The sequence below is a fragment of the Ptychodera flava genome, chromosome 17 (assembly GCF_041260155.1).
Source record: "Ptychodera flava strain L36383 chromosome 17, AS_Pfla_20210202, whole genome shotgun sequence".
In the NCBI taxonomy this organism is placed as follows: domain Eukaryota; kingdom Metazoa; phylum Hemichordata; class Enteropneusta; family Ptychoderidae; genus Ptychodera; species Ptychodera flava.
The window spans coordinates 39,976,978-39,994,357 of NC_091944.1; the positions used below are offsets into that span (position 1 = coordinate 39,976,978).

Genomic DNA, 17,380 nt, shown 5'->3' on the forward strand with positions numbered 1-17,380 from the left:
GAGGCATTTGACAACCTCATCCTCTGTCAGCTGTATAGTTTGACCCAATGAAATGTTTTCACACACCCTGTGACACTGACTACTAAAATCGTGGGTATCAAACCTGCCATAGAACTTATTCAAATCATTTACAAATAATACATTGTTATCTGGGTTAACATGTTGTTTACGTTTTCCCCTCCCCATCATGACATTAAGCCCATTCCATGCCTGCTTTGCATAAAATTTCTCTTCTACTTTATCTTTATAGGGATAACTTGGCAAAACAATTTTTTTGACAAAATGTCACGTGACCTCATGACCTTTGACCTCAAATATACAAAGTTGTCCATAACTCAGTAACCACAAGTGGTACACCCTTCATATTTGGTATGGTGGGAGACCTTATGACGCCACATATTGTACCTCATTAATTATGTGCATATCTAATTCTGAGCAAGCCAATAGAGCTTGATGTCTGATTTTTGGTATATAGGGATAACTATAGGATAGAAATTTTTTGACAAAATGTCATGTGACCTTGATCACCTTTTACCTAAAATATACGTTTATGTCAATAAATAAGTAACCACAAGTGCTACGTCCTTTATTAGCTCCGCTGTCAGCGACGCGGAACTTATCAAATAGGTTGATTTTCCGTCGTCGTCCCTTGTCGTCCGTCGTTGTCCGTCAACAATTGCCTTCTCCTCTGAAACCGCAGGTCCAATTGCTTTGAAATTTTATATGCAGCTCACTTGGGGTGACCTCACGTAAGTTTGTTCAAAACTTGGTGAAATTTGCATATTTGTGTTTTTGGGGCATTTTTTGGTGATTTTGGTAAAAAAATCTTCTTCTCTGGAAGCGCTTGTCCGATTGCTTTGAAATTTGATATGCAGTTTTTCTTAGGGTGACTTCAGTCAGATTTGTTCAGATCGTGGTGAAATTTGCATATTTGTATTTTAAAGGCAATGTTTGTCATTTTTGGTAAAAAAATCTTTAAAAATCTCCTTCTTCAAAACTACCAGTCAGATAGCTTTGATATTTGATAGATATGTCCCTAGGGATGATCTATTTCAGATTTGATCAAATTGTGCAGAAATATGCAAATTTGCATTTTAAAGGCAATTTTTACCATTTTTTGTCAAAAAATGTATTTCTCTAAAAGTACTGGTCTGATAGTTTTGAAATTTGGTATACAGGTTTTTAAAGAGGAACTAAGTAATATATGTGGAATTTCTGATGAAATCTGTAATTTTGTATTTTTGGGGCAATTTTTGCCATTTTTGGTCAAAAAATGTGTATTTCCAAAACTGCTCATCTGATAGCTCTGCAATTTGGTATACCGGTTCCTACAGATCACCTTAATGATATTTACGGAAATAATGATGAAATCTGCAATTTTGTAATTTTGGGGCAATTTTTGTCATTTTTGGTCACAAAATGTGTTTCTCCAAAAGTACTGGTCTGATAGCTTTGAAATTTGGTATACAGGTTTCTACAGATGAGCCAAGTAATATGTATGGAATTTCTAATGAAATCTGTAATTTTGTATTTTGGGGGCAATTTTTGCCATTTTTGGTCAAAAAATGTGTAATTCCAAATGTACACATCTGATAGCTTTGAAACTTGGTATACAGGTTTCTACAGATGAACAATCATATTTATTGAAATTATGATGAAATCTGCAATTTTGTATTTTTGGGGCAATTTTTTCCACTTTCTGTCATAAAATGTGTATTTCCAAAACTACTCATCTGATAGCTTTGCAATTTGGTATACAGAGTTCTACAGATCATCTTAATGATATTTTAGTCCAGTCATTTTATGCCAAAAAAGGGCGTAACCCATCACAAATTGCAACAGAATTTATATTTTCACCATTCATCTCAGAAAAACCCATATAAAAACATATCAAAAGTATTCCAAAATCCAAGATGTGGAAAACCGCCTAATTTGCATAAATCCAAAATGGCCGCCGCTGTATTATAGGTTCAACGCTTTTGGCCACTTACTGCCCAATATTGGTCCGATTTTAATAATTCTTTTTAATTTCCATATACCTTGTACATTCCCTTCATATTTTAGGCATGTTAACGATAATTCCATCAAAACAGGAACATAAATCTGAATTTTACGGTAAAACAATAGTATTCTCACACACACTGCCTTGTAATCAATACTTCTTTCATTTTATACGATACAAATGTCTGTAATGTGAAATAAATAAATAGATAAATAAAGAGATAAATAAATAAATAAATAAATAAATAAATAGATAAATGAGAGAGACAAGAAATACAAAATTATTCATCAGTTGTTGCTTTGTCTTTGGTAGTACAGGGAAGGCAACTCCACACATCGTCCATATTTGGGTTGTTTGCGTTTTGTGTATGATATTGTGTATAATATAAGTGTATATCATGTTTGGCTGTCGTAAAATAATGCTTAGCCATGACGAACGTACCCATAATCTGCGTGTCTTGTGTTAATTCGCACTGGAGCGGAGAGAGATTGCTGTGACACTACGATACTTTGGCGCTACGTTTCGAAAACAGAGTTTTCTGGGGTACACACTTGGAGATAGGTTTGGGTTAGAGAAAGACAGAATGGCCGGAGACAGCTTTTTATTGTGTCTTAGTTTGACCAAGTTCATAGTCAAAAAAAGGAAGCACAGAAACAAGAATCATAGTATGACAAAAATAACGAAACGTCGCAATAGAACAAAATTGAGCACTGTATCAAACAACAATCTTAGATTCATTAAGAACCTATCGACACACAAACTCACCTACATTGAAATCAACGTACTTAGCAAAGACTTAAAATTCATTCCCACATGAAATCGTCCTAACAGAATCCACCTGTTAGGTGACATAAAAAAATACATTCGGAAAATTAGACTCCGATATATGATGAGACACAAACAGACCATACAACACCCATTCAAAATGAACTCGAAATGGATCCCACATACAACCGAGAACACAAAACTAGAAAATTATTTGGAATCGACAAAATTGGCTATTGTTAACACACCTATTCGAAACACAAGAAACAACATGACACGTGCAGAACAAATAACGTTGAAAACGCTATCAAAAAACAAGAAGATAACCATCAAACCGTTTGATAAAGGACGGGGGACAGCAATTTTAAACACTGATGATTACATAAGAGAATGCCAACGTCAACTTAACGATCAACGATATACACAAAATTGGCAACAGATGACACAAAAAATACAATAAAAGATATACACAATCTCATAACAGAAATGTACAATGAAAAACACATTGACCATCACACATGTGAATATTTGAATCCAGTCAATAGAAAATAAGAACACCACTTTGGTACCTTCTACCGAAAATACACAAAATGCCGCCACCAGGAGTTATGTTCGTAGGACGGCCAATCATAAGTGGATGCTCCAGTCCAACATTTCACATATCAGAATTCATTGACCATTTTCTCAAACAAATCGTCAAGACAACCAACATACGTCAAAGACAACAGACTTTATACGGAAAATTGAGACAATCAAAGTTATGGCCAAAGCGACACTAGTGACACTGGATGTAATTTCCATGTACATGAATACACCACATGATGCTCAAGGCAATTCATTCAGTCGGCAGAGCATTAAATCAGGAAAGATCATCAAATAATTACATAATCAAGCAACCATCAACGAAGCACATGATAGTTCTGCTAGAAATAATCTTGAAAAACAACACATTTGAATTCAACGGTGAATTCTACCATAAATATGGGGATGCTCAATGGGGTCCCCGTCTTCTCCAGAAATAGTAGATATTACATTTCACAAGACAGAAACGAGAATAATACAGAAACACAAACAACAAATATCGACCTGGCTGAGGTTAAGGAATGATGTTTTTCTGATTTTCATCGGAACACAACACGAACTCAATGAATTCATGCCAAACATCAACAAAATGTATCCTCCTTTCAAATTTGCGTTTAAAAGCTCCCCTTAAGAAATCACATATTTAGATCTGACTATCTACAAAGGTCGTCGATACAACAAAGAGAATATTCTCGACATCAAGACACACACAAAGCCAACAGATACATTCCAATTCTTACAAAGAAACTCATGCCATCCGGCAGCAACATTTAAAGGTCTGATCAAACGTGAAACATTACGATACATCATAACATGTAACAACGAAAGTGATTTTACATAGAAAGTCACACAATTTAGTGAAAAAATTACAAGACTGACAATACAAAAGAAATGAAATAGAATGCATTATCAGAGAGACATCATATAAAAAGAAAAAGACTGCTTGAACAACAAAAAGATAAAAATATCGCCACCAACAATACAATAGTCTTCATAACAACATATAATTTGTACATAGAAACGACAAAAATCAAGCAAGCCCTAACAGAAAACTAGAGTGAACTTGAAAAAAGATGAAACACTAAAAAAACTGTTCCAAAACCAACCAATAATCACACATAGAAGGAACAGAAATATAGCGACACACTTATAAGCGCCAGACTTCACATAAACTACAATAGCTCAAACTCAGGTTTACACGAACCTACACAAACACAAAGAGATCAAACAGTAGACATTCTAGCTTCCCTAGTTGAACAACAAAAGTAAGTGGAACAACATATTATCAAATAAAACAATCAACCGTTCAACACTTCTCACAAATCAAAAATGAATTTTGAGCGACTGATGAAGAAACTCTGTTCGAAACGTAGAAGAACTCTGTTTTCGAAACGTAGCGCCAAAGGATCATAGTGTCACAGCAATCTCTCCGCTCCAGTGCGAATTAACACAAGACACGTAGATCACGGGTACGTCTCGCCATGGCTAAGCAACATTTTACATAAAACAGCCAAACATGATATACACTTATATGATACACAATATCATACACAAAACGCAAACAACCCAAATATGAACGATGTATGGAGTTGCTTTCCCTTTACTACAAATACTATATAATTCCCGAGTGATCTGTACACCTTCCAGGAGACTTTAAACCCTATCTCCCTTAGCTCAACTGTCCCGCGCTGGCACACCCTGTCAATTCAGGCGCGGCTGTTTATCTACAATTTGGGGTAAAATGAACAGCATTTGGGAAACTGGTAATTTTACAATTACAAGCTAGTATTGAACCGGGCATGTTGAGTTTCACAACTGTGGTGACAACCAGTGTACCTTGGTAACACAATATCACCACACTAGATATAACTAGACTTCAAACCAGGTTAACTGTGTTTGATATGAATAAACCGCCCACCTTTTATAGGACGAATGTTTTAAACAATGCGTAAGTTCAGCCGATGGCTTTTAATGTGAAATAAGGAATAGGTTATTGGCAAATTAACAACAAAAAACAAAATGGATACATATTCTGTATTAGTTATACTGAGATTGCTTTCAATTTTATTTATATATTTCACACCATATACGTTAGCATCTTGCAAAATTAGACAAGTATTCATTCATTTGTGAGACAGTGGTAATAACGGCATTTAAGATGACAACGCCTGTACAACGAAATGAAGTCAAACGATAGCATACCGTTTTCTCTCCTGCACTTTTTCTTCAGGGAAAGTCTGTTGAATTTGGTTGCTTCAACATGTTCCCTAGGCAATGGAATTTACCACAGCAATTCAACAAAAACTGGCAAAAGCAATGTAACTTTACTTGTAAAAGTTAATCCTTTATTGTACCATCGTTCACGCTAAATGAACAGCCTCTGCTATAGTGTTTTGTCTAGGGGACACCGCATACGCACCCTGCAGTGTTTTCGATAAACAAACTGCAAGATGATCTGATGCACTAGCAATACTGTTGGCTAATTAATTTGCGATATAGATATTTTCCCTGCAGTTTCCCTAAGTATATTGGGGCTTGGGTGTACCAACAATTATAGCGATGGCAATAAATCCTATGGAGCGCATGACATTCAATATACGAGGCATGTAATAATCCGCATCCTGGACTGAAGCTGAAAGTTGTCTTTGATGAATTTGAAAGAAACTGGCTTACCATAAACGACATGAGACAATTGACGACGTCATGGTCTCTCTCATTATGCCTTCTTCACCAGTGATAATGTTTTGATATATCTACCAACGATACAGCTCATGTGCATTAAGCGTAAAACATGCTAAACATGCTTTAAATGCCTTCAAATAGCTGTGATAATCATCCATTTAATCTTGCTTTTTTTACCGTCCATTTAACTTACTCTGACAAAGGATGTAAACTAAAGGATATATGATGCAAACACAATGATTACCGAGTAATCCACCACAGACCCTGTACTAGTCAGTCAAGACAGCAGTTACTGGCTGGTCAATCACACTCACTTCTAACTAATCAACAACACACCAAGTACTGGCTTACCAACTTCAACCCACAAACTATCTGTCCGTTGAAGCAAAAGACTGTTCATGGAAAGCTTTACAGCAACATTCTTGCTGAATCTTACATTTTACTCGACCTTACGTCTTCATCAATATGAATGGCAACAAAAACATGATTAAATTTACTTGTTTCTTTCTGAATCTAATCCGCAATTCACTGATCCTTTATAACCAGTCTCCATAGGGAAGACGTGTCTTATAACTCTAGATGTAAGATTGCTTTGTTTTAAATTTAGTTACAATTAGATAAAGTAATATTGTCTTGTAATCTACAATGTGGTCACCCATCTTATTACATGATTAAGATCTTTGTTGATTCAAGTGTTTTTGCTTTCCCATTTTGCTTCTGTAGCAATACCTAACAGTTACTCACTAGTGTTTTTGCTAAGGTTAGATAATATTTGTATTACATTGCTGCAGTCCCTTTAAAGTAGTATGCACCTCGAAAGTGAAAGACTTAAACTTTTGCTCAAACTTTCTCAAACAAAACTTTCAACCATTCTCTCACCAAATCAACAATAAAAATCAGGGGTCACCATGCAAAGTTCGCAACTTGCGAAACAAATTGCCCAACATTTTGCAATTTTTGAAATTCAAACTGGCCGCCATCCCTGTGTTAACTCTATGGGAGAAAACTAAAATTTGGATTTTTGAAAAACTAAGACGGTTAAAGTTTTTCTTTCTTCAAGAGCTTTAAAATGAGCCCCCACAAGTGGTAGATCAGAAAAGAATTGTAGAAAGTTGAGAGTCCGATTGTCTGTTGCCGAGGCGCGTTCTACCTTAATCTGATTGCATTGATGTACCGAGGAGAGCTCCAGTAAAATGACTGGGGAACCAAGGTAACATTCACCTGCCTACCGCCCTTAGCAAAAACAGCTGTATAAATGCTTACAAATTTCACTGATGATGCTTTTGATCCAATATGTTATAGAAGACCAATTCATTTATGATGTTTGCAGGTCATTCTGGTTGCATCATCCTTCATGAGTCCAGTGGAAAGTAAGAATAATACAAACACCAACAGAGTTCGAATGTTTGGTCCGGAAAAACTTAGTAAAACTGTATGTAACCAGAAGTGGGACAGAGTGAAAATTGTATGTACACAACCATTTAACAAGGTAAGGTAGAAACGTTCCTCATTTCCCAAACAGAAGGGGAAAATAATGGTCATGGCAGATGCATTTAGGAGTTTTTTAGGTTTTTAGTATTATCACTAAGTAGCTGTGAAATATAGATGATCGGGCTTGTGGTAGGAACTAAAAATATAGATTTTGGTGTGTGTTAGATTTTCAATGGCAGATCATACGGTATAAGCATGAAGTAGTGAAATACACAAGACTACTCAGTGCTGATGTCAAACTTACTGGCACTTTTGCCGCGGTTTGTTTAAATATTTAGCTATTACTTGTAATTGTCAGTAATATCCATAATATTTAGGCAAATCTCCTTATAAATGTAATGTACAGTTGGATTTCCATCTGAAATCCAGTTTAAAATGGTCAATGAAATAAATAAACCAGATTATCAGGTCAGAATTTCCTCACAAAAATTTCAGTGTTTATTTATTTTCAGACCACAACTTTTGGACTGTCTTTCATCAAGTTCCATTCACCGCCAAGTTCAGAAGAATCAGAAAAGACTTCAAAAACAACGGTATTTATACCTGTCTCCATTGATTTCATTCAATATCAATGGGTGTGGACGTTAGTAATTTTCATTCCTACTTACTGTTTCTTAGCGCATCAAGTTAGTGAAATGAGGTAAAGTATAAATTATTTCATATGATCTATATCAGCTTACTTTGCATGTCCCTGTAATGTGACCATTTTAAGAGCATTTAATGTAGAATTCGCCTTAAGGAAAAGTATTCTGACTCTCAAACGTATTCATTTCTTTTCTGATCCAGAAATTGTGGGGGTTCTTTTTAAAGTTCTTGGTGTACACGCTGGAGCTGGGTACCTAATTTGCATGCATAATGAGGATTTTGCTTCAAACCAACACACACACCCAGCGCTCACAAGTGACGGTTGGTCGGTTTTCTCCATAGTGGGAAAATACAGATTTTCGTTAAAGCGCTCCATAGATTTTCAAGTTGTCCGTTCTATTCGTTCCTAACAACTGTTATCATAGTCTGGAGGGAAAAAAATCAACTTCTGTGGAGTAGTTTTTCGTGAATCCCCGATGTTATTTTTGACCGCGGCCAGTGCAAGGTCCTCTTAAAAAGTGCGTCCTTTTCGTTAACAAGTCTTTGACGACCCCAATTGGGTATTTTCTCCAAGACCAGACCTGCATTACTTTGTGTAACTAATTATTTTTGGTGTTCAAGGTCTAGTTACTGAAAAATCGCCGGCGAAACTTTGCTCTAGATCTGACTTCGCCTCTCCCTATTCATACTTAGATGGCCGCCAGTTTACACGCACGTATACACTGACCGTGGACGTACCACTTCAGTTACAGGGTACGTGGGTATCTGTACGTAATGTCCCTCCGTGCACAGTGTCATGTATGTCTGTGCAGCGTCTGTGGCACGGTGTAGTTATTTATACGGCAAAACAACGTCCGGGTTTACACGTCATTTTTAATCGACAATTAACACTAAAAATTTCAAAAGAAATGTATACAGAATCTTTATACACGAGATAAACTTCATGAAAGCATTAAACATCTTACCACCGGGTATCAAATACGTGGAGCTTTCTGAACGCTGGGGTGAGGTCATCGCATAGTTACAGCGCTGTAAAAGTGCGTTGTTCGCGTTAACATAGTCCTACACTGTTCCAATTCATGCAGAACGCGGGAAAATCAATCATGAATATGTATACAGAGTTTGAATGGGGTTCAAAGCCTTTAACCCTTGTTTCTTAGCCAATCAATCTACAGATGCGTATCCCCCTATGTTTTAGACGTTGCTATGGACCAGGCCACAATGCTACGGGGAAAATAAATGTCTGTTTCGCTTACTTTATTGCTATAAAACTGCACAAACAAGGAACCTGGTGGTTCATTACTCTTCAAAATGCTTATACATGATTTTCGTTTGTTTGAAAAGGAACGATTACGGATTAATAGAGCAAGACATTTCAGGTGATCCGTATCCTACGGTCGGCAGGGCTGCCATGATGCTTCTCAAGGCTGCATCTCAAAGAGAGGCTGTCCCTCATTATAATATCATTTGCATGCCTTGAATTTATGCAAATCTGGTACCCAGCTCTCAGCATGTACATAAGAAAACTCTAGTGTTCAAAAATGGAATTTTATATTTTTCTCCATAGAGTTATTAACACTCACTGGCCATTTTGAATTTCAAATATTAGTAAATGTCGGCAATTTGTCTCTAGTAAAATTTGTACTTTGACCCAAAATTTTTTGCTTGATTTTGAAAGAGAATGGTTGAAATAATCCTTGAGGAAAGTTTTAGCAAAGGTTTAAGGGCTTCCACTTTCGAGGCGCATACTACCTTAAAACAAAGTACTGCACACAAACATGGTGATATTTACCAAATTTTCTTGCATTGATCAGTAAGACTTTGTAAATATTGTAAAGTTTACTGATTTTGCACCTGATGATATCTGTCAGTAATCTGCCTGCTTCCATAATATCTCAGGGCTTGACAATTCCTATCACCCGGCGCCCGGGACAAGTGAAATTTACGTTCGGGCAAGTCAAAAATAAAATCTGGTCGCCCACCGGACAAGTTGTTTTTACAACTTCTGGCGCAATCAACGCGAACCTAAGTTGCGGTTTGTGCAAGTATCGCCCTATTTGTGTTGTCGTTCAGACAAAATAAATGTCAATCACTGACTTTTTTAGATACAATTGTGACTTTCTTCTGAGATTCACTTGCCGACTCACAGAATGTTGCAATTTTTTGATGATCGACATGAAATTGTTTCATCATCCAATTAAAAAAATCGCTTAACATTTGGCGTAAATAGCATTTCTTTGTTGTATGCTGACTGCTGCGCCCCAACAAATTAAGTAAAAAATTGCAAAACCCAATCATATTGCTTATCGACGATCGACGGTTCAGTTCTTCAAAATCATTTATGCGGCCTTGCGAGGTAGATGAACATTGTTGGCAGATAGTTTGTGGAGTGATCGCTGTAAATATGAGTATTTTACAGTAATATTTCCACTAACACAAGCAAGGCATTGTGCATTTTCGCGAGCCAGGGCATAATTTCCACTCAGCAGACCTATGCAAAAATCAAGCAAAGTTGTTGACATAAAGAGGCGCGTTGTTTACGACAATGGGCATTGTGTAACTCTGAAAAATGACATCGTGATGATTTACACGGCTATGAGGGCCAGGGTGAGTGGGATCATCTGAGAATCGACGACTCAATGTTACGATTAAATGATGTTTCTGACAAAAGATCTAAACATAAGCATTATGATGAGGAAAAATGCTGTAGATGTTATCTCCCAAAATAGAAAGCACAGTGGCCTTGGTTGAAATATGACAGTTCCAAAATGTTCATACCTCGTACTGTACCCCACCATTGCCAAACCACTGGGAAAGCGAAATGCTTTTCTTGACGGATGCGACATGTTTCGCGTTGAATCAATAAGGTCTCACGAGTTTAGTCAACCACATTTGGACTGTTTGGCGTATCACAAATGACATCGTAACGGGGACAATGATTGTCAAAATTTTGTGGGTCCGGCTGAGCCCGATACGGTTTCACTTGCCAACACCCCGATCGCATGCACTCGCAATGCATGAACCGAATGACTACGACCAGCAACAGAAACTGACCAATCTTTTTACGATGGCATTTATGCTTGCCAAACACGGGAAGCCGATGTATGATATGTACCTTCAATGTTAGCCCTGCGTACAGTCTGTGTGTTCCCGGCGTTATACAGGCTCTTGTGGTGGAGGCCGTTTAACGCCGGAACACACAGACCGTATGCAGGGCAACTTCAATGTGAACTTTGGAGAAAAAGCGGCGTCAACATTGACGAAAATTACCAAAATAAGAAAGCCCTTAAAGCCGCTACAGAATTCGTGGCAAGTATTTTGGTCCTGACTATTGCAAATGGAGGACAAGTAAAATTTTTGTGAGGACAAGTGAAATTGAAAATCCACTTGTCCGACGGACAAGTGAACTGGAAAAAAAATTGTCAAGCCCTGTATCTATGCTCATTTTTAATCATCGAAAAGATTTCTTGAAATGTTTCAAAAAGATGATCCTCATGTATGTGTTATGTATTATACTAACCAGGTGAATGGTTGTACGTCCAGTGCTTGAATGTTTTACATGTTGAACCCCAATATTTACAAGTTTGTTTCCAAATCGTGGAAGTTCATACTAATCCTCTATGGATTGAGCAGATCAGCCAATGGTCTGCTACTAAGCTTACTCATTTCACTTACTGTGATTTTGATTGGTGTTATGCTTTGTGATTGAAAGGGCACAGCAAAGCTAGGAGCATTTACCCTGAGAGATGAATCTCCTTCCAAAATTCAACCAGGAAGTCTTTTCAGAGAACTTGGAAAGAAAACAGAGACAATACCATTAAAGGGTGGGTATTCTAATTTTGTCTTTAGAGGATGGAGATATAGACATATGTTATATTTCTGAAATAGTGGTATGATATGAATTTTAGGATTCTACATAATTTTATTGAATAAGGATCATCTCTGATATGCCATATTAATACTAATAAAAAAAATACTTAGTCTAATAAATGCCAGGTACCGTAAAATTCCCAATTGAGGCTGCACGTCTAATTGAAGCCGCACCGCAACTTTGAAACACTGTCCTGGCTCATTGTTCGCCACTTTTGGGTTTTTGAATTGTACCTTTATAGAAGCCGCCCACCCCAAGCCCCCCTTCAACAATGCGGGCTGAAATTCACACCAGCTAGCTTGCATCGTTGACTTGTACCAATGATTGACAGGTATCTTTCTTACAGGAAAAATACACAATAAAAAGTTCTTTTTTAACACTACTACATGTACTATTGTGCATTTTGTCATTGATAGTAACAAAAGTACAAACAATGCCGCATGTATCGGTATGTTTGTGTATATGTGCGGCCGCAGTTTGAATGATGAAGTGCCAGTATTGACAATTCAATCTTGGTCTTGTTATGAATGACACAGAATAACTATGGAAGTTTTTGTCAGTGTGGTAAACACCGCCATAGTCAATAACTTGATGCAACAATTTTGATGCAACGGTGTTTTGTCTACAAGTTAAAATAGTTGAGAGATTGAGATAAAATGTTTCAAACACGTAGTTTTCATTCAATACCCACGTACCCCTACCCGACATACAACAACACCACCTGCATCACAGATATTGACATGAATTAACGGCCTATACTGTACTGTGGCCACTGAATGGCCATGGTTGGTGCATACCGGTATGAACTTGTACACGGTCTGTTTTGATCATGAGTAAGTAAAGTTTGACCGCAAAGCAGTTCACAAAAACATGCCGGCAAAGGTACTTACAAAGGTCATTCACTTGCCTTTATTGCACGAATTATGTATTGTACTCGTCCAAGTATACTATAAGCCCCCGGTTGGCAACACAAAACGGAGGCAAAACTAGGGAGAGGCTTATACTCCAGCAACCCCATGTTATCTGCCATGCACGCTTAATGTATGCTAATTTTATGCAATTTTTTTTTCAACACCACTCGATCTTCTATCGCTTTCAAAATCGACTTACACATCCAAAGAAATTTATTGTACAATCTCTGAATACAGAAGTGACATTTTTTTGAAATTTCAGCGTCAAAAAACCCCAAACTTGAAACAAAGATGTCATGCATGCTGCTGATCAAATGTACTGTCCACTGGCATGCACTGCCTACTCGGAAAGGCAACTCAACATTCCAGTATTAAACTCTACATCTTGTAAAAACAACAATATAGCAGTGAAAATTGTAATAGTCACCAGGAAAGTCTTCACAAATGAAAGAATAATTGCTTCAAACAAAAGAAACTGCATGTTTAGAGGATGAAAACATCGGGGTCGTGAATAAAAATAAACAATAGCCGATGTGCGTGAGACTATTCTATTTAGGGGACGGGGTGAGCAGGGTCAAAGAATCAAGAAAGTACTGGAAATACGTGTCATTTTTCCTTACGATGCTGTCAAGGGAACTCTACCCTGACATACAACAACACAGACTCGTGTCCGATAATGACACAAAATATTTCATATGTTTTATAATCTTTATTTAGGGAGCATTCGTTTTTTACAGGAGGGGGGTCAATGGAAATCAGGGGGGTTGACTTTTACAAAACCGCTTTTTTGGGGAGGGGGGTCAAATTTTACAATCAATGATTGAAAGGGGGGTCAAATTTTACAAAGGTTTGTATTGAGTTATGGAAAAAAAAAATTGACTTTGGAATTTCACCAAAATGTTGCTTGTGTAACCGATGTTTCAAGACGGCAGAAGAATAACCCACGGAAGCTCAGCCAAATTTATTTCTCTGGCAGGGCCAACAAGTCCGAGACTGGCGTTAACCACTCTAGAGCAGCAACAGAGCATGTAGCCCTGAGTACAGGTCTGTGTGTTCCTGGCGTTATACGGCCTCCACCACAGCCATGCAACGGTCTGTGGAGATAACTTGGGTCTCTGCAGCCAGATTCAAAATGGGATCTCCATGGGTACAACTTGTCGAATACATTATGTTTCAGAAAATGAGCGGTTTTGGACATTAGGAGAAGTTTAAAATTGCATCTTTTCTGGGATTGGTTAGGAGGTATAGGTAGGCAGGGAAAGGATTTTGCCCCAATAGAGCAGAATTTCGGCAAAAAAGATTGTTTCTTCATTGCGGTCCAGATCCAGGCCGCAGAGACCTCAAGTCTGTTCAAAGACCATTGCAGGGCTATGGTAGAGGCCATATAATGCTGGGAACACACGTGCTCAGACCTGTACGCAGGGCTACCCTACAGAACATGGGGCATGAAATGAGGAACTGACACACAGTCATATAATGTAACAAACAACTTCTGTATATTACTACATTGTGTCAAATATCAGGGTCTACATATAAAATAGTAAAACCGTACTTCAAAACTATAACTATTACTCCATAGTAACAATAACCGTACTGATCGACCTCCCGACGGCAGGAGTCGAACACACTTTCAGAACAAAAACTCTGTTCAAACCCTTTCTAATTGCTTAACAATTTCTATGGAAAACTTAACGTTACCGCAGAGCTGCAGAGGTACCTCAGACTTGACCACGTGGCTCGGAAACACAAATAGTTCACACGCGACTTTAACAAATGTTCGATGATGAGCATAATTGTGAGTCCGACTTTCATGTCTGCACATGAAAGTCGGCGACAACACACGCAATTCACTGCTAATCAGGGTCCATTTCAGCCACCACTGGCACAGCCATCTTAGATCTTTGTTTACTTCCGGTCGGCTCCGGGGACATGCCAAACTAATCTGAAGTCTTCCTCTGCTAAATCCGCGCATCGACAAAAGTTCATTGGAACAATCATAAATAATGTTCTCATTACAATCTTAGACATCTGACTGAACTCATAAACGGAATAAAGTTCGCAGTTAACACACAATTTGCTGCGGAAAGATCAGCTTTCGACTTGTGGTGATATATCATCTAGCTGTCAGTGCGTATATTGCATATATACGGCACGGCTTTCACTTGTGTGAGCAATGTTCGTTTGATCAACTAAAGTAGAGGATGGCGTAGGGTTTAAATAAACAGTTCGATCCGCATAAAGTTCGATCTCTGCCACTCGACGGTTTCTTTACATATCTGCTGACTTGAGTAAAACTCAAAATAGAGAAATATCTGACTTAAAAAGCACACGCTGACACTCAAACCCTCCAGTGCAACATGCAACGGAAAACACTCTCTGGAAAGTTCCCGTCGTGGACTCCCTAGGTATACAGTGATAACACACAAGAACTCCCAGGCAAAATAGAAAATACACAGGTCCTCCATACATAATCTATGAGAAGCTATGCATTATTTCTTTTAAATACAAAACTAGCTAAATCTTTGTATTTATAGACTCTTGATTATTGATATTAATGTACTTGATAAGACTAGGGTAGTTACCAGTGCATGTGTGAGCAAGAAATTTGATTTTGGAATTTCACCCAATTGTTAATTCACTATATTGTCAGAGGAAACTATGAATAATTTTTTTCCAATACAAAAGTAGTTAAATCTGTGTATTTATGTACGCTTGATTATTGATATTAGTGTACTTGATTAGACTAGGGTGGTTACAAGTGGATGTTTGTGCAAGAAATTTGATTTTTGAATTTCATCGAAATGTTGATTCACTATCTTGTCTATGAGAAAAATATGAATAAGTTTTTTCCAATATAAAACTAGGTAAATCTGTGTATTTATGTACTCTTGATTATTGATATTAGTGTACTTGATTAGACTAGAGTGATTACAAGTTCATGTGTGTGCAAAAAATTCGATTTTGGAATTTCATCAAAAATGTTGATTCTCTAGTATGTGATGAAACTTTTTCAGCCCGGGGCCACAGGGTGCGAAGGGTTAATGAATCAAATCTGATGATTTTTTTTTTTCATTTGGAGGGGTTCACATTTCACGATTGATGAATTGAGGGGGGTGAAATTTTAGAAATTTGATTTGGAGGGGGGGTCACTTTTTACATTTCATTTGTCCCTCAAATTCCACCGACCCCCCTCCCCGTAAATTACGAATGCTCCCTTATTTATCTTGTCAAAAGATCAGAAAATTTTTAAAAATCAAAAAGATTTATTTCAGAGAGAATGTTGAAGAAAGAAGTACCGGTAGAAACTTGATAGTGGAAACTTGACAGTGCAAGCTGGTCTTTAGACTTCAGTGGTGCTCATTTGCATAACAATAGCGATTGTAATGCTTGGTGAGCAGGGAGAAAAATATCGAAACACAGGAAATATATGTTGTTGAAGCCGGACTTCAGCGCTGGATCCCAGGGGTCCCTCAAAAATGTTTCTAATACAAGCCGCGGCTTCAATTGGGAATTTTACAGTAGTTGATTTTAGTTAATTGCTGAATGTTATGTCAAGCAGAGAACTTGAGACTATTGTACCGGTATGCATTATAAAATAGTAGTCTCTCATATAGCATAACAGCACAAACATTTTGCAGATGCATTAGATGATTGAAATAAAGTTACATATTCATCGAAAGCTGTATTTGGAGTTCAACAGCATATGTCGCAAAATTTGAGGGTGATGAAGTCTTTAATTTTCCAATATGTGTTTTGTGTATTTTAGGTGCAGCTGCTGTACGAGCTGCAGCAACAATTGCAACATCAGCTTGTCCATCTGCATCTCAGTCAATTCCACAGACAATTCAGGTGGGTGATTCTATTCAGAAGTAACATTTAATTCAAACATCCTGGTCCTAACAGATCATTTCATAAGGAACATTGTAATCTGACTGTACGGCTTACAGTTGCCATTTTTTTTCAGTGACTGACAGATTTCGATAAAATCTGGTGATAAAACCATGTAAAGTGAAGATGGTCCTATTTTCTATAATACAACCTGTACAATTTCAATGTACTGTACACTTACCTTATAGCAAAATCTTGGTGGAACATAACACTGCAGATTCTTAGAGACACTGTCTCTTCATGAAAAAGAAATCAGTGTTGTAACATCAAAATATGAGTTTTTAGCTCGCATTTGGTATATGGAAATGTACCAAAGAGAGGTTATCCTATCAGGTGAATCAGTTCATTTGCATCCATTTGCATGTATGTATGTATGTATGTATGTATGTATGTACCATGTCCGTCCATGTCAAAAACTCCTAAACCACAGCACCGACTGTCTTAGTATTTGGTGTACAGGTTCAATTAGGGGTGGAGATGTGAATTTGTTCAAATGAACTTGTCAATGTCAAAAATATGCAAAGCATTACAACTTGCTGATGCTAACTCCCCATGTATGCAACCCCAAAATTTCTTGGTTAGTTAATATGCTTGGCCGGTCGG

The 17,380-nt window shown here is 37.5% G+C and overlaps 1 protein-coding gene across 6 annotated transcripts in view; it reads left to right on the top strand.

Annotated features, from left to right (window-relative positions):
- Positions 1–17,380, top strand: part of LOC139116309 (DNA repair protein XRCC1-like) — a 216,354-nt gene that overhangs the window by 49,617 nt on the left and 149,357 nt on the right. For all 6 annotated transcript variants that reach the window (XM_070678935.1, XM_070678939.1, XM_070678936.1 and 3 more), the window contains 4 exons: positions 7,362–7,520; positions 7,975–8,055; positions 11,820–11,931; positions 16,656–16,738. In XM_070678935.1, coding sequence (XP_070535036.1) covers positions 7,362–7,520; positions 7,975–8,055; positions 11,820–11,931; positions 16,656–16,738 — 435 coding nt within the window. The remainder of the gene's footprint in view (positions 1–7,361; positions 7,521–7,974; positions 8,056–11,819; positions 11,932–16,655; positions 16,739–17,380) is intronic.